We start from the raw sequence: 25,384 nt of genomic DNA, 5'->3' as shown, positions 1-25,384 counted from the left end.
GCTATCTCTCCATGCTATCCCATCAGTCCATCGACATTTTTGTACTGTACGTGCAAATGTGGTGACAGGAGACGGTCTGTTGTCATCCGGTTGATGAACATCCAATTGTACCATTCGATGTTAAATGCAATTATATGTTTGAAATTATATACACACACATATACACACACAATTATATATATATATATATATATATATATATATATATATATATATATATATATATACATATATATATATATATATATATATATATATATATATATATATATATACACACACACACAGAGAATGACCATCATTTTGGTTTTCCAAAGAGGCAATCGATTTATAACAAGCAAAATAAATGAAATTTTTGACCACCCCAACCCATTTTTGTTCCATCAAAATTTATTTTCCCTCTCCCTTCACTTCTCCACCTTTATGTCTCCAATCATAACAAGGAATAACAAGGAAATCCAACACAGGTGGAGACCATTCAGCCCATCATGCCTGTTCAACAACCACACCAATCCATCAACACAATATCCAAGGAAGAAAATGAAAAAACAATGTTTATAATTAATGAAAATTTTATTTGTTTTTTGTTTTTGTATTTTTTGTATTTTTTTTTTAATCTTCTTCCCCCCATGGGAGGAGACATGCATGGGCTTGGTTGAAAACACACATCAACCACACAACCCCCCTTGACACGACCCCCCACCAACAGCACTCCGTACACACGCACACAATCACCCATCAACGCTCAAACTACATAAAAGTCCTGTCAACAACCCCATACCCCTCGATCTCCATAACTTCCAGTTACCTATCTAATTCTAATTTAAACTTTTCTACTTTATCTGCTGCCACGACCTTTCCAGGGAGACCATTCCATGCATTAACTACTCTCTGAGTGAAAGTCTCCTACCTTACTACCGTCTTAACTCTCCTCTTCTTGACTCTCAAGCTGTGGTTCCTTGGTTCTGTCACTGTCTACTCTGTTGAATAATTAATCTGCAATTATTTTATCTTTACCTTTCATTATCTCCTCGTAACCAACTCCTTTCTTGTGTATAAAGCCCCGTCTCCTTCAGCCGCTCCTCATAGCCGAGTCCAGCTATGCCCAGAATCAATCTAGTAACCCTACGTTGAACCCTCTCGATGGCATCTATGTCCTTCTTAAGTTGTGGTGACCAAAACTGCACACAATATTCTGGATGTGGCCCTCACTAAATTCTTGTACAATGTTAACACCACCTCTTTTGATTCATAATTGATCCCCCTCCGAATACAGCCTAAAACCCTCTTTACTTTACCTGTAGAAAGTAGAAGGAATTATAACTTGTTCAGTGTGTTGGTGATAACTCGCCTACTCTCCGCGAAAGACATAGTGGGATCTATCTTTAACATCCTCCAATGACAAGAGTTGTCAGACGGGTCATCTGCCTCGACGTCCTTCCAATGGACCGCACATACGTTGATTCATCAGCCCGTATGAAAAAAAAAAAACAATAGGGTGACGGTGTATTTGAAAACCCAGGTGAGACGGTTCAAAGGTGACTTATGTGCACCTCGAAGCTTTCCTGATAGCCTTCATCCTCCTTACCTTTCTTTCTTTTGCAATCCCCCCTTTTCCCTTTCTTTGCAAACACAAAGAAAATGCAGCAAAAAGTTAATCGCCGTGCAAAGAGCCGTGGAAAGACGTCGTCTCGGCATAACAACAGACAAGAAGAAAAGTCAATGGATCAGAGAAACATTAGTACAATGACATGTCGGCTACAATATGAAAAATATCAAATGAAACTGCACTGGACACATAACGACAAGAATGGATGGCAATACAGTCAACCCTCCAATATGGCGGGTTTTGACCAATTGAGGGCAACCTATTGTGTTCTGATTCGTTGTCGTGGTCCTCAATTTCAGCCAATTGTGGTTTTTGAGCTGAGATGAGTCATTGTTTGTGTCCGCGTGTACGACTCCCTTTCATTACGAGTCATTTCTTGTTCCTAGCGCACCGTTAATTGCAGTAATCAGACCAGCATGCGGGAACGGAGCTCAATTAACGGATGTGTCGTCATCGAACAGGAAATGACGTAGGGAGAAAAGATTAGATATATAAGATCTAGTTGACGCACAACAGTTCATAATGGCACCCAAACCCACAACGATGGAAAAAATTAATTGTACTAAAAGGCAGAGAACGGTTAAGACATTGTGCGAAGAAATCGAGTTGTGAGAAACGTCGGCAAGAAGTGAAAGTGTGGCATCTGTGGGCCGCCATTACCGAATCAATGAACTGTGTGTGAACGTGTGTCAAATATCTGTGCAAGGGTTCCTGACAGCAAAGCGCAAATGTCTCATTCCAGTCCCGTGATCCTCGTATTGGAAGGATGGAAAAAGCACTTAATGTTTGGATCGAGGACCGACAGAAAAAAAAAATGCCGATGGGCGGACCAATGGATGGCAGAAACGATTGTGAATTTACCAACATTTTCACAAGGCATCCAACCATGGCTCATGGAGCTCACCGAGGTGAAGGGATTTATGCTGGAGCAGGTTTTTAACGCCGAAGAGACGGGTTTGTTTTGGAAGAGGATGTCATCTTGTACCGAAGATCTGCTCTGGATCGAGGTGGCCAAGAATCGTTTTACTCTTCTCTAAGGCAATGTGGCAGGCGACTTCATCATGCTCCCGATGATCCAACAGCCATCGCAAGTTCTACATCCACATCCTTCTAACCTCCACCCTCCCCTATATATCATCATCATCTCTGAGCTAAGTCTTGTGTTCTCTATTTATGGCAGAGAACAGCATGAACGAGCACATAATATTGTTACGTCTGAGGGGGGGTATGCATTCAAAGGGTAATTAGGATATTTAATTAGGTATGCCATGCTGTTCGAGTTTTACCAGGATCTCGATGTAATAAGTAGCAATTCAGTGGTGATAAGTTGTCTAGTAAATGTCCATTTCTTCAAGGGGGAAATGGTAATTGTCGCATAATTAATTAGGGAAACGGGTTAGGGTAAGTGTGTCTGCGTAAACCCCTTTTAGTATTCCCTGGAGGCTTGCCGTGACGTCACAGGACAGTGCTGCGGATGGCTCCGCCCCATGATCACGATTGGTGGAAGGCGACGGCGGAGGGCCAATAAAACGGCTCGATTGGAAGTGACGAGGACTCGAGGATAAAAAGATTCTGTTCGGGGAAAAGGGGTGGGAGGAAGAAGATCGGTAAAGAAAAACCGTTTTGGTGGAGGCTGTTGTGCTGGGAACGTGCTGTTTTGTTGCGCTGATTCGATCCTGGATTCATCGTGTCTCGTGGCCTTGCTGTGCCTCGTGCCTCACCTCGGTTGGCTCTGGGGTTCTGCTGGCTCGGAGTACGGGGTCGAACGGCGGGTGGACCTGCCTCCCTCTCCTGCTCGCAACTTGGCGCCAGAACTGGCTCCCTGGCGGTTGTGAGCGGACTTGCACCGACACCAGGAGGTCGACAGCACCACGGTGTCTCCTGCCCCTGACGAGCGCAACGCCAGCTCGTCCGACACCAATCCAGGGACTGTTGCATCTACACCACGGGCCAGCCTGACCACCAGGACCAGCTACGTTTTGCGTGTGTGTGTGTGTGTGTGTGTGTACCTGGCGCCTTAGAGGGTTTGAGATTTGTATATCCATTGGAATTGTTTGTGTTTTCCCCACGCCCGAACCCACACCACCATCCCGTCGAATCGCCCTGGATCCCTCCTCTTGCCGAGTCTTATTATTTCTGGTTAGAGAAATAAACGTTATTAACTCAGTGAAAAGCGACTCGTGCCACCTTCCTCGTCCCGTTTGCGGTAGAGCGATTAAAACCGCCATCTTTGGGTTATAAAAAAATAAACCGCCTCCATCGTTTCGGCTCATTCTACGTTGGCGGGACTGTTCAAGTCCCGTGGACGTCACAATATGTTCACGCTCACTCACCTCGCTGTTTTTTAATTAATTTAAAAAGCAAGTCTTGTGTTTTTGTTTAATTTACACTGTATTTATTGTATTTACATGTTTAGTTCAATGTTAACATGCTATATATATATATATATATATATATATATATATATATATATATATATATATATATATATATATATATATATATATATATATATATATATATATATATATATATACCTGTTTATTATATATACCTGTTTATTATATTTACCTATTTATTATGTTTTCACCCCTTTCTGTCTGTTTGTCTGTTCACAGGATATCTCAAAAAGTTGTGAATTTTTCCAATGTCGACGAATGTCCTTGTGATTCAATGAAAATTACGATGTCTTCTAATGTCCTCATGCATCCTGGAATCTCGACCCAGCTATAAGTTGCAATCCTGGTGTTTCGCAGATAGGGCGATAGACAGATCAATGCGTGCACAGTCCATCAGGAGCATGTTAAGCCGGAGGTCCCATCTGCCAGCACTGGCCCCGACACCTTGTACCATATTCCAAATTCTTGCCACCTGTAGCCGAGTATCCTGTGATAGTGTGGCGATCTGTCCAGGATTGGTTTGTGGGTTGAAATGTTTCTTCACTGGTCGTGAACGGCCTTAATTATAAAGTTGAAGATAATTTTTAGTTTCGTTTCACGATTATTTATCGGTTGTCCAAATTTTACACTTCAAGGGAAGATCATGGATCTTCAAAGTTTTGCGTATAAAATACATTGTCATTTGCATGGAGGTCGGTAGATCTTAAATAATCGGCAAGATAAGGCAAATGAGAATTTTTGTCTAACCTGTGAGGATGAGATCTCCTTCTTCCAGGGTCATTATGTTACTGATGTAGTTGATAAGTGATGGGATGGAGAATATCATATCGGATGTGTTTCCATCCTGTCTTAGCGCTCCATTAACCTGAAAGAGAAACATACATGACGGCAAATGAACAACAACAACAATCATCTCAATAATTCATAATTCGAACGTGCACCGAATACAATGGGAAGCAGTTTTCCCGTCTCCCAGTTTCCTCGTCTCTCAAAATTTGATACTTGTCCCAACAATGTCCTACTCACTAACATGGACCTACACCCTTGATAAATCAAAAAGTTACTCATACCTTCAACCAAACACGCAGGTTCTGCGGCTCGGGGATCTTCTGCTTGGGAATGAAGTCCCCAATGGGACAGGAACCATCAAAAGCTGCAAACAAAATGTGTGTGCACGATTCTCACAAATGGGGCAAGTACGTTACCAACAATGAGCTGCAAAAAGAATGGGGTTTGGTGACCTCGAGGACATTGGAGGTTTAGTAGTACAAGTAACACTGGGCAAGACAATTTGACGAAGGATGGGGAGTAGGTGCCAACGTGATCTCACCAAAATAAAGTTCATAAGTGCCTCAAGGTTTTCAATACCTTTGGCAAGTGTCCAGGGCAGGCCTTTTTGCTTGCACGTGTCCTGTGTGTCACGTGCTGTCATGTCGAGGCAAAGTGCATAGCCTCCGATGAAATCCATGGCATCAGCTGTTGGTATGCATCGTCCACCCTTGCCGAGCACCAGGCCTAGCTCCACTTCATGGTGCAGGTTGTGGCTGTACCACGGGATCTGAGGGATACATGCATTATATGCATGCACAAGCAGGTAGATCTTGATAATGACGTATGCAACGAAGCTTGGCAATCGCACACAAATCCAAAAAAAGGACAATTCCGAGCTATAAAAGAGAAATCTACCAATTTAACCGTTAGGGGTGTTTGGGTGGCACTGCCTTTTCTTTTTTCACAAGTTGTCTTCGTGGTATAAAGAGACAATGATGTGTGGACTCGAGTGACATGCACACCAGACCAGGCATTGCACTGTAGATTACCTCCTCCAAGCTGGATATTAATGAACCAGCTGGGTTTTTAATCACCAATCCAATAGCAACATGGTAATTTTCCTGAAACTATCACGGTGTGAATTCAATTTCTGGAACGTCAGCCAAGTGTCATCACTAAACCACCACGACACCCAGAATTGCAGGATTTTTTTTTCATTAATTTAACTTTTATATGAAAAATATATTTATTTTGTAAATAAAATACTTAAAAAAAAAAATAATGTAACCAAGCTATCGAGTACTCTGCTCTGTTATTGGAAATAGATTGTTTGGTGCAAGCTTTAATAATTAAATGAGATGCCCTGATAGTGTGCTCATCAATCATGGAGACAAAGGGAGATAAGGAAGAGGGCTCAAAATTTTCTGCCATAAATAGATGGCCTATTGTACCAGAAGCTTTGTAGCAGAATGGTTCACAATAACCTTTATATATATATTTTTTATTTTATATATATATATATATATTTTTTTTTAATATTTCTATATATATATATATTTTTTAATGACGAATGGCTGAAGATACAGACTGATGAGATAGCCTGGTGTCTTTTTGAAGCAATATGCCAGAAGGAATGCGCACCAAACAGGCAGCACATTTGTGCACCAGCGAATCATAATTACGGATGCCAGTTGTTGAGCATATGCGAGTAGGACATGATGAAACAAAAGCTGTCGTTTCCTTATAATACGTTTCAGATGGGATCAACTTTGACCAAAACTTCCAATCAAATTCCTTGACCAATGCTTCTTCTTCTTTTTCTTCTTTTGTGTGGTGTATCTCTCTGAGTTGTTGGTCTACGACGTAGTCTGCCAGCCTTGGGCCATTGTGGTCAGGTGGTGCAGTTCTTGCCATCCTCCCTCGAGGCGATGTATGGGGCAGTCTTGGACCAATGCGTGTATTTACAATAACCCATGGTATCCTTCACAAGATTAGACTTCTTGTTTTTTTTGCGGACATAGTCGAGGCTTGTGGAAGAGCTAGTATTAGTACACTGAACGGATCAGGACACAACAGAACAATAGGAACAGTTCAGAGAGGGGGGGGAAACACCAACAGCAGAGTTGAAGGCCAAGATAAGCAGACATGGACAAACAATCGGTGTGGGGAGAAATGGTGGGAAGGAGAGGATACAGAAGGGAACTCTCAGGAGGCGGCAAAACTGGAAATTTGGAAGAGAGGAGGGATTTGGGTGGGGGTGGGGCGGGGGTTGGTTTAAAGGGGGGGGGTATAAAAGATCATGCTTTTGGATTGGGGACAATCTGAGATGGCGGTAAAGTGCTGTCTTGAAGACCTGGAGAGAAGAATGAGATTGAAGAGAATGTGGAAGTTGTTTCCACAGGTGGGGAAAAAAAAAGAGGAACAAATGAGTGGAGGTGAGCAGTCACACACTGGATTTCAGTAGTTTTACAAGAAGGGGGTTGATGGTGGACTGTGAGTGCCCTGCAGAAATCTGGGGGTGAGCAAAGCATGGAAAGAGGAGAGGGTGCAAGACCAGAAAGGAGGCGGTAGAACACAAAGAGAGCACCGGCCTGTCTGGGATGGCGAGAGTATTAGGCCCACAGACTTGGCTTCGTCATGGAAGTTTCCGATAATCTTGAAGGCCGTTGTTTCTACGGCGTCAAGCTGAGCAAGATGTGAGGCAGGGGAGACAGCCCAGAGGGGAAAGCATTATTCCACCAAACGGTGGATGAAGGCTTTGTAGGTGGACAGGAGTCCAGGTGTGCCGAAGAAGGACTTTGTGAGACGGAGGATGCCCAGTCGGAAGCTGGCTTTGGGAGGCCAACTTGGAAAAGCATGTTGCCCAATAAATATCATGGCTGATAGTGAGACCAATGAGTTTGAATGACTGCACCCGATTGTTAATAAAGTAGATGGGAAGAGAGGGGGGAGCAGACGGTCCTTTCGGGGAGAGAGAGAGAGAGAGAGAGAGAGAGAGAGAGAGAGAGAGAGAGAGAGAGAGAGAGAGAGAGAGAGAGAGAGAGAGAGAGAGAGAGAGAGAGAGAGAGAGAGAGAGAGAGAGAGAGAGAGAGAGAGAGAGAGAGAGAGAGAGAGAGAGAGAGAGAGAGAGAGAGAGAGAGAGAGAGAGAGAGATAGATAGATAGATAGATAGATATATATATATATATATATATATATATATATATATATTTGTCTTTGAAAGACATATTCCAAGTGTTGGACCAGCTTATGATTTTTTTCAAGGTCTGAAGAGAGTCAAGAGCCTTCATGTCTCCATGATGAGGGACGGCATGGCAGAGGGTGGAATCATTAGCAAATAGATAAAGGGGCTTTCCAGAGAGCAAGAGAGATCATTGATGAAGATCAGGAATAGGACTGGGCCCAGAACACTGCCTTGGGGCACTCAAGCCTAGACAGGGAGAAAAGATGAAAGGATTCCGTTGAGTGCCGCACGTTGGCTACGAGAGTACAGCAAGTCAGTAAGCCATGTGTGAAGATGGTCTTGGATACCATAGACCGAGAGTTTGGAGAGCAAGGCGGGATGGCCAGACTGTATCAAAAGCTATTGACATTGAAAGAGATGGCCCTTGTGGTATAGCCTGCGGGCATGCAGGGCGGGGCATGATGAGGGGAGGAGTGGTCGTGGTGGTCATCGTGTCTGCCAGGGGTATAGGGTGTGCGCGCCGCCTGAGGCGTCATAGTAATGCTGTAGTCGCCCGGCTTGTGCGTGTGCTGAATACGTAATAAAGGGGAGCCGCGGGCAAAGTACGCCCGCGTTCGCGCTTGTGAAACACAGCCCGGCTCGACTGTTCCCCCGCTCGTGTCTGCCTGCTAAGCATCTTCTATCAGTACACCACAGTTGGCGACGAGGATCTTCGGATCGGCATGTGCAGGGCGGCAAATGACCCGTGCGGTTCCAGGCTACGGAGCCAAGGGTCTCGCCAGCACGAGCATGGCAGAGGGTCGGTGCACGGCAAACGAACGCGTGCCCGCCTTCGTCGGAATCGACTTCGGCCACGTCGAGTGGGCAACGGCCGCGCTCAGTGTTCGTTTTATTGAGGCACGACAGATCGGGGGAATGATTTCTGCAAAGCCACGGCTAAAGAACGAGGACACGCGTTTTGGCTCGAACACGGCGTGGGACGTCGCGCAAGCTCTGAAGAATGTCCGGGGTCTCGATGGTCGGGGCACAGCAGATGGTCCGGGGGTCGGCGCGATGTGCCAGGCATGCACGGCCACGCGCACGGTCTGTGGCGCGGGTCGTGGGCGAGCGTTGCAATGCAATCACTCGGACGGCGGTCTGAGCACTCGAGGTCGTCTACGGTGTGTGGGCCGAGGGTCATCGCCCATCGTTACAGTCATAGATGGCGGTGTGCGAAGCGATCCTTCCGTCCCGGGTCAAGACCTACCGCCGGTATGGTGTTCGGTGCATGGCGTGCACGGTAACGCCCCGGGTCGAGTTTTGCAGCCTGAGCACGGAGATTCCAGCGACCCGGAGCGGGAGATGCTGCCCATGTTGAACCTGGTTTCAGTTGGTCCTACGGTGACAGGACCGATGCCAGTGAATGTCGAAGTGATCGGGGCACTGATCGGGTGTCGAATTGAGTCCGCTCGTGCTGCCCGCGCATCGCGCGCGTACACCGGCGAAGCGGTTGCGCCGCTTGCAGCGCCCGACGTCTCGGTGCTTTACCGGGGGCGAAGCGCCCTACTCACGGTGTTTGTGGTGCGAGGGGAGGGGCCCGTCCTTTTGGGTCGGGACTGGCTGGCGCACCTCGGGCTGGATCTCCAGTTCGTACCTCCAGGTGTGCCGGTGCTCTCTTCGATGCTTTCGTCGAGTACCGAGGGCGAGGTTCTGGCGGCGGGAGCCGCGTCGATGCAACGGGAGCGGCCGTTCGTTGCTGCCTGCAACGGCGGTGTGCGGTTCGGGAGCAGCAGGGGCCGTGCCAGCTCTCGCGATGGGTTCTCGCGCGTCGGCTGCGTGCATGGTGCGAGGTGCGGTGTTGTTCGGGCAGCTTCCACAGGTTGCGGTGAGCCCGTGGCGTTAAAGGAAGTCGCGAGTCACAACATCGAGTCGACAACCAAGAGACGGACTCGTGATGTGGGTTGTGGGTTGCTGTTCATTGCATATTTGTTTTTCCTTGCTCTAGTGATGCAGTTTAACGTTGTTGAAATAAATGCCAGCAGTTCCCGTGTGAGAGTGAGTTTGGCGGAGATCAATCGATGGGATTTGTATTATGATCAATGTGATGTGGGGGCTTTGAGAGAGGTGGGGGCGAATAAAGAGGGTTTATTGGCCTACAGTTGCCCCAGGCCACGGGAGTTGTTTTGTCAGGTGCTGGGATTTTATCAAGAGAACGCGCTGTATGGAAAAATGAGTTTGCAATGGTTCAAATGTTATTCCTATTGATTTATGACGAGTCTATGGTTGGAGTATGCTTTGAATGGAGTTGCGACCGTCTAACGGCCATGGGGGTCTCGGAGATCGACTCGGAGCCGGGACTCGTGCGCTGGTCGGCGTTACCCCCACCTCTGCTTTCAGCAAGGTCAGACGTGCCTGGCGCCTGGGGCGTGGCTCTCTGGGTGCGCTCAAGGCCGTTTTGGCCATGCGGTGGAATCTCAACTGATTATGGTGCGTGGGGTGTTGGGGAGTGTTTGTTGCTTCCAGCCAAGGGTACTGTTCAGAGCCCCCACCAAGGTCGGTCGGGTCTGGCGGTGGCGCCGCGGGTTCCAGACAGCGGGGGTCCGGCCTCGAAAGGTTTATCTGTTTCAGGTCTGGCTGGGGAGAGGTGCCGCCTTATGGGCCGGAGGCGTTTGATGGTGCCGGGGGAGGTCGGGAGGTCGCCGCGACCTCGCCAAGGGCCATGTAAGCATGAGCCGCCTGGGGGCGTTTTCGCTGTGTAGTGCTGCTGTGCTTCTCCAGTAGCTCGCTTCCACGCATTATATGATGTGATGTGCTGTTATACTTCGCTGTTTTCTTTTTTGTGCCTTGTCTACTGTTATACCGTAGTCCTTCGTGCTGTTTATGCTTATTATGATGGTGATCATTTAATAATCATAGTTTTAGGAGGGAGGAGTGTGGTGTAGCCTGCGGGCACGCAGGGCGGGGCATGATTAGGGGAGGAGTGGTCGTGGTGGTCATCGTGTCTGCCAGGGGTGTAGGGTGTGCGCGCCGCCTGAGGCGTCGTAGTAATGCTGTAGTCGCCCGGCTTGTGCGTGTGCTGAATACGTAATAAAGGGGAGCCGCGGGCAAAGTACGCCCGCACTCGCGCTTGTGAAACACAGCCCGGCTCGACTGTTCCCCCGCTCGTGTCTGCCTGCTAAGCATCTTCTATCAGTACACCACAGCCCTGATCTCTTGTCTGACACAGAGGGCCACCATCCATTGTTTGGTGAGTAGAAGCAGTGTCCAAGGAGGAGTGACCTGGTCTGAAACCAAATTGATGATGTTAGATGAGGTTGTTGGAGAAAAGGAAGGATTTAATATTTATTGTGATAATGGGTTCCATGATCTTGCTGATGATTGGAAGTAAGCTGATCGGTCTGTCGTCAACGAAATCCGTTTTTTCACCTTTTTATGTAATGCAGTGATGTTGGCTGATTTCCAAGCAGATCAAAGATTACCTGGGGCACAATATAGGGTGAAAAGGACAGAAAGAGGATGGGAAAGAGCAGCAGAGCAGTATTTTAGGAAACGTGAGCTGATGCCGTCCGGTCCAGTTGCAGAGTCAGAGTCAAGGTTTCAAAGAACCTTCTCAGATGCAAAAGACACGGAGTCCAGGAGCAATTGGGTATGACGGGGAAGGATGGGTACTAAAAGGGAGGGGTTGGGGACACAAGATTTGGAAGCAAACACAGAATTGCGACATTCATCCTTTTCACGACTCGGGTCGGCCGTGATTCCATTTGAAGAGAGGGAAGGAATGGAAGGGCAGCATACACCAGGGATAGACTGAACACAAGGCACCACCAGGTTTTAGAGGAGGGATATTAGTTTGAAAGCTCATTTATGAGGTTGGACAGATGTTGTTTTCCTGAGAGTGGACACACACTCACACACTTGTTGCGGACTTTTTGGGATGCACTGAGATTGTCTTCCATCGGATTTGCCTTCCAGGAAGAGAAGGCGAGTTGTTTCAGAGCAACAGTCTCACCACAGGATTCAGGGTAGGATAAATGAAGGCAAGATGGGATGAATCTGTGCATGAGAGAGAGAAAGAGAGAGAGAGAGCAGGAATCTGTGGAAGAAATCCTCGGCTGAGTTAACATCAGGGGCAGTAGATATGGGAGACCAGTCCCGAAGAGAGAAATGGCTGCTTGCAGTCCCTGTCTATCCGCTTGAGTGAAATGCCTGACTCACCAACTCTTTGAGAAGTCAAGAGACATGTTCACTTTCACAAGAATTTGATCAGATGAACCAATCAGAGCAGAGGGAGAGCAAGAGACACTTGCAGGAAAGGTGGTCATCACCAAATCCAGAAGGGAGGATTTGCAATTGGGAGAAATCCAGGTTGCAATGTTCACGGACTATCAGTCCCATGGAGCCAAATAAGTCATTTGCTGAAGTGTCATGGTTGGTGAGAAAGGTCTCGATATCCTGGAACGGCGTACGTGTCCCGCTTCCTGAATAAGAATGCTCCAGGCAGTTTAATCAACACTTGCAGAGTTTCAAATCACCTTTTCTTCATATCAAAAACTACAAATGCGTCGGTAAAAAAACCATGCCTTTTCCAGATAAGTGTACATGTCCTGCCAGACCGATAAAGAATGCTCTCGCCCTCTTGCAGTGGAGTTAACGTGACACGTGGTGGAGCATAAATATGCAGGAGGTAACATGAATATGCATGAAGCAAGACATGCGTGGAACACAATATACATTTTACATTCAAACTTGGTGACATCACAACAACTAACACCCAGCCAAGTTGCATGGTGACAATTGAAATCAAAACATATGAGGGAGAGAGAGTTGGGATGAGTGGTTAAATGTCCATGTTGTCAGAGAGAGAGATATGTATGCGTCGTCATCACTGTTAGGACAGTGCAACACACAGATGTACAAGATGTGGGAGTGCCGGGGACGTCGCAGCCAGAGGTATTACTAGGGAATAGGAGGTGTAAGATCAGTACATGGACAGTGATAAATTGGGTTCTTCATGTAAAGTGCAACTCTGTCACCGGGGCGTGGTTCAGGCCGATCAAATTGGAGGAGACAATAGCCAGAGAGAGACACTAAGGAGTCAGGGATGTCCCGTGGGAGGAAGGATTCTGTTAAACCAATGATGTTTGTTTTATCAGCAGCGGCCTGGAGTGAGAGATATGTCAGGTTAGAGCAGAGGCCTCGGATGTTTGTGGTCCACACAGTTAGAGATAGGGGTGAGGAGGTATTGGGAGGGTGGAGGATGGTGGGGTGGAGGTTCTACAGGGTCAAGGTGAGACTTTGGGGGTGGTGTGGGATGAGGGGGACAGTTTGAGTGAGTGGGGTGTGGGGGAAGGTTTGAGTGAATGGGATGTGGGGGAAGGTTTGAGTGAATGAGGTGCAGGGGGAAGGTTTGAGTGAATGGGGTGTGGGGATGGTTTGATTGAGTGGGGTGTGGGGACGGTTTGATTGAATGGGGTATGGGGACGGTTTGATTGAGTGGGGTGTGGGGATGGTTTGATTGAGTTATTTATTTATTTTTGTATACCTTGTCGAGGCTCGTGTGAGAGCTAACACACAACGCACAGCAAGGGGGGGGGGGCATGCGCCAAGAGGGGGCGGAGTGGGAAGGACAAAACAGTGGGGAACAGAGACATTAAGAGATCTGTGGAAGGGAGAGGGATGGGGTGGGGAACATGGGGTATAGAAGATGGACACTACAGGGACTTTCAGGAAGGAAAGCAGGGAATTTGAAGGAGGTGGGTTTGGGTGGATTATCGGGGGTAGAAAAGATCGAAGATTTGGATGGGGGATGATAAGAGGTGGTGGTGAACAGCTGTTTTGAAGGCCTGGAGGGAAGAATGGGATTGAATAGAGTGAGGGAGTTTATTCCAAAGGCGGGAAAAAAGAGGAATGAAAGAGTGAAGGTGAGCAGTGATTCGTGATTTTGGTAGTTTTACCAGAAGGGGGTTGTTGGCGGACCTTGAGCGCCCTGCGGAAATGTGGTGGGGACAAATCGCAGAGAGAGCAGACGGGGGGGGGGAGGCTGGAGAGGAGACGGTAGAAGACAGAAAGACCACCGACCAACCTGCGGTGATTGACTGAGAGGCCCAAAGACTCAGCTTCATTGCGGGAGATGCCAATGATCCGAAATGCCTTGGTTTCCACAGCGTGAAGCCGAGAAAGGTGGGAGGCAGGAGCACCAGCCCAGAGGGGAGAGCAGTACTCCATCAGGCTGCGGAAGAAAGCTTTGTAAGTGGTCAGAAGCTCAGGTGGGCCGAGGAAGGACTTTTCACGACGCAGGATTCCCAGTCGGCGACTGGCTTTGGAGGTGAGGTTTGAAATGTGGCTTTTCCAGGAAAGGTCACGGCAGATAGTGAGACCCAGAAGCTCGAAAGAAAGGACTTCTTCCAGAGGATTGTTGAGAAAGTGAATGGGAGGGGGGGGTCCTTTTGGAGAGACATAGTGAGAGTGTGAGATTGGGGTGCGGGGAGAAGGTTTGAGTGAATGGGGTTCAGGGTGAAGGTTTGAGTGTCTGAGTGGGTGGGGTGAGGAGGGATGCAGAAAGGGGAGACATGAAGCTTTTAGTGGGTAGGGTGGGGGTGGATACTTATGATTCGAGATTCCCGACTTTGACAAACGTTGATATAGATCATGGGATGGGAGATAAGATCCCTTGTTGAACGCATGGAGAAACACTGCACTGTCCGTGTGGGCGGATGATTGGTGGACCAGGCACCGAGAGGACAAACACTTGAAAAACAACCCTTGTGAAGAAGAAGAGACATACATCATGGTGTAGAAGGAAAACACATGTGGCATCTCGAAAGGAGATACAAGGGTTGAAATGCATTTTGAAGTCGATTGTAAATACTTTTCCAGGAGGAAGAAGCGTTTATATTCAATGTAGATTCAGTTTGGAGATATTGAGAAAGGGTGGGGGAGGGGGGGTTAGAGAAATTTAGAACCAGAGGCAGAAATTAAGATCATTGCTGTGGCCCCGGTGAGCCCACTCCATCATATCCAGAAGTCCACAAGAAGGAAATGCAAAGTAAATGTGATTGCCGGACGAGGACACACCGGATATTGCATAAAGGAGTTTTAGAGTGCAGTCATTTATATTTATTGATCACATATCATGATTATTATTGTCTGACCACTAAGGCACAAAAAAAAGAGAGAGAAAAACTTGAATAGAAGATCAACTTGCAGCTGCACCCCAACGCTACAGGGATATATCAAACCCACTTCTATGGGATGTCCCTCTCGCAGGTAGGATGAAGGCGGCTTCAAAAACAACACTGGCTCAGAGGGTAAGGGGTTGTTCAGCTCCTTGGCATGGTCTCTGCACACAGGTTTTAAAGAACTGATCAGTGCAGGGCTGAAGAAAACAAAATAAACAAGTTGTTCACTTTCACGCTTTATATTTCAATTTTTAAAAATAATCAAGGTGAAGAATCAGGGTGGGCCTGCTTTACATGCCCTCAGAACCCATCGCTGACAAAGCCGAGATCTCAGCTTCAAACCTAAATACACTTACTCTCCAAGTTCCTCCTTGAGCCTTACATCGCCGTCAAAGAAGAAATTTGTTAACTGCACTTAAGTACACACGGAGCAAATTTCATTTGTTCACAAGCACATGTGACTTTAAACGAATCCATTTGATAAAACTTAAAGATGCGTGGTGAACAAATTATTTTGGAACATTTCTGGAAGTACAAGGAAACTCAGGCGAGGGAACGAGGAGACCATTTGATCAGGAAGTCACCATTTGGAGCATCATTCGCTCCCTCTGCTCTCTCAGCCCTCCGACCCTCCAACAACTACAGGATGCTCACATTCCTCCATTCACTCACTCTTGCTGGGACGTACAATCCACCTTCAAGATAAAGGTGAGGGCCAGCAGGGGGAGAAGATTTTTTTAAAAAAATACGCCCAGCCAGCGACCGGTGGTGCTCTGTAGTGTCTCACATCGGACCGCTCTCTCCTCTCTGAACCCATGGCGGGATTGTCTCCATCTCTGCTGGGTCCTGAAACTGTTCGCCCTGTAGTCTAATCTGCCCAATGGTGCGATTGTTCCATTGACCGCTGGCCTTGTAGGGTCACAGCTAGTCCATGCATCCCACTTGTCCGGATCCCTTTGTAATGTGTGACTGTGGAGTGCTTGTGGCCCCTTTGAGATGGATCATTTTCATTACCTTCGCATTCTCCGGAAAGGTTATGTATTGGTCGCTGTGTATTTATTTATTTATTTATTTGTGAATATGTGTGTGTGTGTTTGTTTGTTATTCGCATAACTCAGAAAGTATGAAACCAAATCGCTTGAAATTTGGTGGGATGATGGGTTATTATCCAAGGAACATTTGATTAGATTTTGGGAGCGATCGGGTCAAAGGTCAAGGTCACGGAAAGGTCAAATTCGTATTTTTACCATAGCGCGGTCAATTTTGATCTAATTGGCATGCAACCGATGCCAAAATGTTCAGAATTCATTGCCCAATCTTGTGATGGGCGACATGACACAATTACGTCATTACCCTTGTTGGCGGTTGGGGGTCAAAGGTCAGTGGGGTCACGACCTTTCAAAATATGCGGTTTTTGTCATAACACGGTCAAATCAAAACCGATTGCATGGAACCAACACCAAAATGTTCACTGTTCTGTTCCCCCCACTCTCATGCCAAGAACAAAAAGTAGCGGAGGCGAAGGTATGCGCTCTACCGAGTGCCCATTCTAGTTATTTAAGTTGTTGCGATTTTTGTATCTTTGTCTAGGATTCATATCTGTTGTCTTGTGTGAATAAATTGTCTGTTCCTGCCATCTTTCCCGTGCTGACCATTGCTGACTGTGCTGACCCGATGCTGACCATTCCTCAGTTTATTGGAAACCCCTGGAGGGGGAAAAAAACTGATGAAGGCACTCTCCCTCGGTTGGGTAATCACATGTGGTTAGACATGTTCAGCATATATACATCCAAATTCAGCCTTTTAGTTCTGATATTCGTGGCATTGATTCCCGGCGTGTCATGAATCACCTTAATTGTGGTTGTAGTTATCATGGTTGCTGTAGACATGACAATACCTTCCATCGCGTTGCTCTTTCATGAGCCTCGATCCTGAGAAACAAAGATGCCAATGAAACGTGTTCTGTGAATTCAAATGGAATTATAAAATCCTTGACAGAATCAACAATGCTTGATTTTATGTCATAACATAGGAGATTGGACGCCACACGATGCTACAAGAAGCAATTAGATATCATCGTTTGGTTGAAAATCTGAAAGGTACAGACAGGTTAGTTCAATGTATGCTCAGACAGGTGTGCGACAAAACTGACACGAGATGGTTGAAGACAGACGAAACGTATACACATGTAAACGGGAGAAAAAAATGCAGACAAGCAGACAAACAATGAATGCGGAGAAGTGGAGATGTTCATTCGTACACACACACAGATGGACAGACACAGTCACGTCGCCGTCTGTAATAACCACACGTGTTGTCGCTTTGTTCTCCTTGGGGACCTGTTAGTATTTTTTCCCATCATCCCGTGCCATGGGCTTCTCTCACTGCATCTCTCGCACACAGACACAATCACTGCTTCTTCCCGCAGAATAACAATGATCTGATGATCCTGGTAGAAGGGAAATTGGAACGGGCAATGATCTAGACAAGGCGAAGCATTTCAAACAAAACAACACAAACACGAAGACTTTTTTTTTTTAACCTTAAAGGTAAATCATGTTGGGAAAGCACCGCAACCGTCAGGTTCATCGACAGCATAGGCCACGGGCACATAAATCATGTAGAGTGGCTACGTTATAGGTGAATTTAAATAATACACCTGTCCTGCTCAAGCAAAACTTGCAAAACAAATCGTCATTTTAAGGCAAATTCGTTTCATTACTCTTCGCATCAACGGTGCTGAAAAGAAATGCAACGAGTCAAGTGGTCCTGGAGCTGAGCAAGTTGTTGTGAAATAAATTAAAGAAACCTCTTGAAATTAAATACAGCCAAATCAAACGGAACACCAAGAAGGAACCCGAAGAAGTAAAGAGCAAAGATGGAGTCATCAGGAGGACCCTGGATAGGATTCGTGTTTCTGCCGCAACTCCACAACCCTCAAACCCATCGAGCGGCAGCCAAGCGGGCCTTACAGAAAAAAAAAAATTCTGCAAAAATTCACTTCTCCTTGGGCAGATATATAATGAGAGAGAGAGAGAGGAATATAGAGGTGAAAGAAACTTAGATATCAAAAGTACTAATTCTGAAAAAAGTCGAGTTGGGTCAGCCTCGTACAGTGGGGCACGTGGAACGGCTTGAATGTATGTTACATGGAGAAGGACTCACCGGCACATCGGCGTACTTCGACACGAATTACAAGCACATCAGGAGATGATGGCCAAAACAACGTGGGCAGTACGTATTCGGAATGTGAACCTGGGATTTATATATCATGTGCTTTGCATTCAGATGGGGTCACCAAACAGACTGACTCTAACAAAGTGCCATTCCAGAGTGGTATATTCGACACGCATCAACCACACGACAATTACCTACCATTACTGAAGTTAGATAAACACTGCCTGTCCACTCTTGCCTCCTTTTAATGTCTGCAGTGATGTTATGGTTATTCCAGCATCAAACTAAACAGTGTGTCACTTCAGAATGGGCTCTGCCTCCTCTGTTCCCGCTGTGCAAGCCTGTTCCTGCATTAGCAAAGCCTTGCATACTACTTAGCAAGCCAGTAGTAATAAGGCTTGCGATTCCTTTTTTTTTGTTTTATCTGTGAATGCCTGTGGATTTGGGTGTGAACCGTACATCTCTCAGCATCAGGGGCATTACAGTGAAATAAAAACACATTTTTCACAACATGGGGGAGGATGCGAGTTATGGGACACATTCAGCTTTCTTTACTGAAATTACTTACGGCATCTCGTTTAATATTGAACTTGGGAAAAAAACACTGGAGAGCCAAGAAGCCTGGCATGTTCAAACCGGCTTACACAAGATGATTCGCTGGGTTATTGAATGCCTGTGTGACAAGTAGGATGTATTAGCAAATAGACGAAGCAATCTTTGGCAGGACCTTGGATTATTTTTTTTTACCGGGTTGGCCTGTTTTGTGCTCTCTTCTGAGCAGATGGCTCATTGTGCAAGTTTCCTGCATTCAAATCGCTTATACTGTGTTGTAATTCATTTCAAGGTGCAGGGATAGCTCCTTATGCCTGGTGTTGGCTTAAGGGTTCGGGTGGTGGGCTTGGGATCCTAGGATCCTGAGTTCAAATCCCACTTGGCTGTGAATTAATACAAGGTGGGGTTGGTACGGGAAAGTTTGGCCAAAGTCTTTCACGAATCGGCTGGCCAGGCTTGAAGTTTAAGGTTAGGCCAGGAATTTGTTCTTGGTGACGGCCATGGTGCGCCTCCTCTTTGCTAAGGACAGGTCAGGTATGGGAGCATGCGCCAGAGCAGCGCGTTGCTACATCCACTTTCCACCGGTACTCCAGGGGCCTCCATCTGGACATCCCCCAGGCAGATACCTGGCCCACCATGTCCTTGAGATGCTGATCAACCTGCTGCAACCACGAGGCACATGGTCGGCCCATTGACAGCGAGGCTCCCTCGCTGAGAGAATCTGATGAGCAGGATCAACATCAGGAAAATGAGCCACGTGTCGCTCACAGAGGATGCAGGTAACAAATCTCATTTGAGTCTCTCTCAGCAACCGCTCGTTGGACACAAAGTCCAACCAGCGATAGCAAGGAAGGACACCATGGGATCTTCATCGTTCACCAACGAATACCGGCAGACAGGAGGCCAAGTTTTAACATCCATCCGAGGGACGGCACACACATTGATGAATCACCTTTCCTGTGAAACACTGGGATGACAGTTTATAGCTGTGTCAGGATTCGAACCCAGGCTAGACAGCTTCGAGGTAAGTGCACATATCTCTTGGCCATCCCATCAGCCCAGCTTCTGAAATGACGTTTTCAAGATTTTTTAAACTTTTACGTTTCGTACTTCCTCGTCATGCTGAGGTCACAAAAACCCCTTCCTTTTGGCCTGTTCATGGAGTTCTCATCTTAACTCCTACCTTGTATGCCTGGTGTTGGCTTAATGGTTAGGGTGGCGGGCTTTGGATCCGAGGGTCCTGAGTTCAAATCCTGCTCAACTGTTGAATAAATAGCATGTGGGGTGGACTCGGCCCGTCATCCTTCCGAGGTCAGCAAAATGAGTGCCAGCATGCTGGTATACTGCGTCGGAGTGGCGACCCGTCCAGGATTGTACCCAAGAGCCAGGGAGACTGCTTAAGCAGCACCAACACTCTGCACCAACACTCTGTCCCTACCTTGTGATGCAGGGAACCCAGGTTCAAATCCCATATTAGGTGTTTGTTCACGGTTATCTAACATCCTTAATAAATGTAGACCAATACGTTTGTCCTGCGTGTGACATACCGTATGTACCAGCGACTCCACAAGCCTTCGATCAATGTCATGGCTGGTAGGATAGCCTCGAGGTACGTATGCAACACTCACCTCCGGGCTGTTTTACCTGTGGCTTTGGATGCAAACCAACATACAAACTGCCACCCTGGTATTTCATATTGAAGGCGATGCATCAATGTGTGTGCCATCCACGGAAAGGACGTCACGTTGGAGGACCCTCCTGCCACCAGGGGGTCTTCTCACTGGTGGACATGACAGATCCCACGGTGTTGTCCTTCATGAAGGGGAAGCCAGATGTCACCAGAACCTTGAACCAATTACAAATCCCTCCTCCAACCCACAGGGGGAGAGGCACAACATAAGTGCTGCAGTGGTATTTGCACCGACGATGTAAGCAGCAGCCATCTGATGTGCACGAACAAATGTAAGAGTGAGTGTGCTCACTCGGGACACGTGTAGTTTGGGTTCGATTCCCGACAGGATGGAACCAATTGTTATTATTAACCGTCATGGTGTTGTGGTGTTGTGGTGCAGGGCTGTATAAACAGGCCATAATCAAAGGTTGAAGGTAGTTTTATACACAGCACTACATACAGTACAGGAGGTGGGCAATGCTCGAGGTGGACGAGGCACAGGTGTGATTGACCAAATGGCCCCTTCATGTCCCCTCGACGGAATTTGACTGACCGTACGAACACGTGGTCATCATTTAAAGTGTCACGAGCCACGTGGCCACTCACACGTAGTTCCTTCCCACGCACACGATCTTCCTCCCCCACTCCCAGAAGCGAGGCAACCTCACCGCCGCCATGATCCAGCCAGCGGGAAGCAGCGATCACGTGATCCCCACTTTTCAAAAAAAAAAATATATTCATATTTATATATATATATATACATTATGACGACTCCTTTCAAACATGAAAGTATAAAAATAAAATAAAAATTCAGCTTCCTCCTCTTCTTCTTCACATGCCGACTCGTCTTCTTCTTCCTCCCAATTCAAACACCCGATATTCTTCTTCTTTGTTCGGTCGAATCTCCTTCTTTGAAGGTCGGACACCAAATACGTGCCTTTTTTTTTTACATTCTCCCCACCTCCCCAATGTGACTCCTGGTGACGTTTCACGTGACATCCCTCGAGTCCCCCTGCACGTGGGTCACGACAAATTGCAATTAGAAGCCATTTTGTTTCCATCGCGTGCAGCTCAACGAACCTGCGCCCACTGTGTGTGTGAAGCGAATGACGATTTTGTGTCCGTTTTCTCATGAAACCGTCTTTCTCTGCGCCCAAAAGGGAGAGTGTATCACCTCATGATTATTGTCGTTCTTCCAACGAGTCCGAATAAGCATCCAATGACCAATCAGACGGGATTGATTTAACATGAAAACACATCACAGAAACCGCGACAAAAAGGAAGTGTCATGTGCCGGTGAAGGTTCACACTGATGAGTCTGATTCTGGGTGAACAGGACGAACACACACAGGAAGTGACGGAAATGGAGAAATTAGAAAGAAGTGAAAGTGAAAGTGAAAGAGAGAAATGGAGGAACACCATCCACGCTTGACGTGTACACCTTCACGAGAGTGGAGAATCTGAAAAGAAAACAACTGCGAATGAAAAAAAAGAAAGAAAGCGCTTGAGAAAATTGATTGAGTGATTTGTTCTCTTCCTGAAGGAAGGTCCCCAGCTCCTTGACAAGGGTGATACTGGGTAGTTTGTTAATGTCTTCCCGGCAGTTAATCGGGGCAGGAATTTGTAATTTGTTCAGGATGCCGGTGATAGCTCGCCTCCTCTTGGTGATTGCATCCTGTGGGATATTTGACAGACACAAACTAGTGATAGCAGACAGGACAGCCGGCTTAATGTCCATCCGAGTGACACCACACACACACTGATGAATTACGCCACCTGTGAAGCATCGATATGACGTCATCATAATGTGCAGAAAGGGAGGAGACACGATTTTCCAGGAACAGCAAATTCTAACCGGTTTGAACTGGTTCAGGAGGTTGAGGAAATGGGAGATAGAGCGACGACGTCACTGCACGTGCTGCAAAAGGATGTGCTGTGGCCCAAGATCGCAAAGGATGGAGAGAGAAATGAGCACTCACAAACGTCTACCGAATACACTCACCACACATATTTATCCCATCCCATCCCATCCCATCCATCCGGACCATGCTCTGCACAGAGCGTCGGTGTTGCTGAAGTAGTCTCTTGGGCTATTGGGCACAATCCTGGATGGGTCACCACTCCGATGCAGGATACTCAAAAGACTCAATCATCCAGCAAACTGGGACTGATTTTGCCAACTTTGGAGGGCGACAGACTGAATCAACCCCACCTGGTGTTTATTTAATTTCCAAGCATGATTTGAACTCAGGACCTCAGAATCCCAAACCCACCACCCAAACCATTAATTTCAAACCCACCACCCAAACCAGGCATGTCTTATTTCAAATGTAATACAATACCCTGAGCTCGGCAAATATTTGGAAATACCAATCGTTATACTTAAGATTCATTATTTTACCCCCTGGAAGCAAAAATCACAACAATATTGTTACGGATTTCACAATCCGGTCTGATGAATGCATCCACACATCCTGGTCCTCAGACAGTTATTTCCGATACATGTTCAGATTAGCCCCATCCCCGTGTCTAATGGGATCTTAAATGTGATGCGTTAAGAATGGTAAAGGATAGATCTCCTCTCTTATGGGAAGCTTTTTAGTCGCATCTCACGTAGCGAATACTGGCTCGAAGGGAGCTTCTGGGAGCTTTCTGGGAGCTTTCTGGGAGCTTTCTGGGAGCTTTCTGGGAGCTTTCTGGGAGCTTTCTGGGAGCTTTCTGGGAGCTTCTTCTTCCAAAAGCTTAAGGACTCGACTCTAATATACAGGATCCGGATCTCCTTAAATACTAAACACATGTACACATCCTCGCATTGAGGGTGCCTTTTGAGAGCGCCTATCATGAACTTTTAAATATATTCGGACATTTGCTTTAAAGTTTCAAAAAGTTCACGTTACTATTTAAAGATTATTCCATTTAATGTGTTGTAATTTCGTAAATACACGATTTTCTCGTCATGAACGAGGAGGTTTCATGACGGGTCTCGCTATTGGCTCCATCAATGCACGTGACGAAATATTGGAAGTTGTTGTTGTTGTTGTTGTTGTTATTGTTATTGCCTTTAGGACGCGGCACTTGGACACATTTGTCCTTGTGTGTTTTTTTTTTTTACGACAGACAAGTTCACACATATTTCTTTCACGAGCTCTGAAGCCCGCCCTCGTTTTTCCTCAGCAGCATTCTTTCGCGAGCTCCGACGCCCGCCTTTTTTTGAGAGCTGCACGGGTCGTCATGGTAACATGCCCCAGTGAGGTGGGGTGAGCTTGGGGCGGACGGCACCCTGCGGAGACGCCCCGAAGATATAAAAAGACGTTCTGTGAGGAGAGACGTTTTGAGAGTGGGGAAAAAAGCGAAAACGAGACGTTCTGAAGAGAAAGATACGTTCTGAGATAATAAAAAGGCGTGAACGAAAGAGGTACGAGAGAGAAGCGAGCAAGAAGCGGGTGTGGGCGCACAAAAGAGGAGAAGGAAGCGTGCGTGCGTACGTAGTGCGTACTGGCATTCAAGGCTACCCTGCGAGAGGCTGTACGACAAAGCTAGCTGCTGGCGACGGACGTGACACGCATTTCAGAACTTTTTTTGCTTCACGGACGACTTTCTGGTGAGCAAGACGATTTTCTCCCCCTCCCCTCCCCCGAATGATCCGTTGGGTACCCTTGTCTGTGTTTCGCTGTAAGTAAGTCAACCCCCGTTAAGCTTCTGCTCTTTGTCTCTTTCCTGGCATTTTGATTGATTTTGCTTTGAAATTCATTCTTTATTTACCTCAGAAAATTAAAAGTTATTTTTATTTATTTAATTAATGATAAATTATTTGTCGATTTCCAACCTGTCTGTGTTTGTCCTTTCCTTCTATTGGTCTGGCATTGTCCGAACCGAGATAGACCGGGAGGTAATTACCACAGATTTGACCCAAAAAATCGTCGGCACGCACCAGCGGTTAAAAATTAAAATCTAATCAGATAATATTGGTGCTTTGCCGAGGGCGCGCTCCCCGCTCAGGTAACCACGTGACCTCCAGTTAAACGGAATAATTAGACGGTGGCCACTGGAACTCGTGGTTGACTGGGTGACGTTTGTGGTTTTAAAACAACCCACCGTACCATAACGTTAATTGTGAGCTGTGGCCCCAGGTCCGGCTCTACCGAGGACAACCGGGGACTAATCCTCCTGAGTGACAAGCTGGTGTCTCGGTACCCGTCACCGTAACAATATCTTTCTGTTAAACCAGACTCGGTGGTGTTGTGGTGAGAGCGTCTGCACTGAATGTGGGAGATCGGTGGTTCAAACACCGGCCGAGTCACACCAAAGACTTTAAAAGTGGTACATGATGCTTCTTTGCTTGACCTTCAGCATTAAAAAGGGAAAGGAGATGGACAATTCCCATCGGTTCCCATCGATTGGTATTGATGGGGAGGAGGAAATTCCTCCTTATGAAATGCCCTGTGGAGTGTGGTAAGAAAAGCTGTGCCATTGTTGACACGTTGCTGAGACCCAGAGTACCCTGGACAGTGACAGCACTTCCCCCAAGCTCAGTGGCTGTGTGTGTGTCTTGTCTAATAGTCCTGTGTTGTGTTGCGTCTGTAACTCTGTGTGTTTGTGTAATGTGTGAGTGTGAGCTCCATTTGAGCCTATGTTCTTGTATATTTACAAAAATCCATTAACACGCACACTTTCAGCTTGGTCATTCACATGATCTCCACTGGATTGTTGTCCCATCACACGAAGAACATACCCTGAGGTACATAACATCACTTTTTGGGAGTTTGGCCTTTCCTCCTTGCCCAGTTTGATTGTCCTCGGTATCAGTTTTGTTTCTCCTTATTACATTCAGATCGTGTGGAGACATGAAATGAGGCTGCATTC

The 25,384-nt window shown here is 46.7% G+C and overlaps 1 protein-coding gene across 3 annotated transcripts in view; it reads right to left on the bottom strand.

The window, feature by feature from the left end:
* Positions 1–21,235, bottom strand: part of FAHD1 (FAH domain containing oxaloacetate decarboxylase 1) — a 28,101-nt gene extending 6,866 nt beyond the window's left edge. Inside the window, exons 1-6 of one of the 3 annotated variants that reach the window (XM_085849295.1) lie at positions 18,286–18,430; positions 15,185–15,281; positions 5,377–5,566; positions 5,079–5,161; positions 4,756–4,873; positions 4,168–4,566 (exon numbers count right to left, since the gene is read on the bottom strand). In XM_085849295.1, coding sequence (XP_085705421.1) covers positions 4,337–4,566; positions 4,756–4,873; positions 5,079–5,161; positions 5,377–5,566; positions 15,185–15,281; positions 18,286–18,293 — 726 coding nt within the window. In that variant the 5' untranslated portion in view covers positions 18,294–18,430 and the 3' untranslated portion in view covers positions 4,168–4,336. Of the gene's footprint in view, positions 1–4,167; positions 4,567–4,755; positions 4,874–5,078; positions 5,162–5,376; positions 5,567–15,184; positions 15,282–18,285; positions 18,431–21,127 lie in introns of those variants that run through there. The other 2 variants (XM_085849294.1, XM_085849296.1) reach the window with 2 other exon arrangements.
* Between the last annotated feature and the right edge of the window lie 4,149 nt (positions 21,236–25,384).

The sequence above is a fragment of the Eptatretus burgeri genome, chromosome 12 (assembly GCF_056783735.1).
Source record: "Eptatretus burgeri isolate ZD-2024b chromosome 12, Ebu_testis_v1, whole genome shotgun sequence".
Taxonomy (NCBI): Eukaryota; Metazoa; Chordata; class Myxini; order Myxiniformes; family Myxinidae; genus Eptatretus; species Eptatretus burgeri.
The sequence above is the reverse complement of the archived record's forward strand: the minus strand, read 5'-3'. Positions and strand labels throughout refer to the sequence as shown.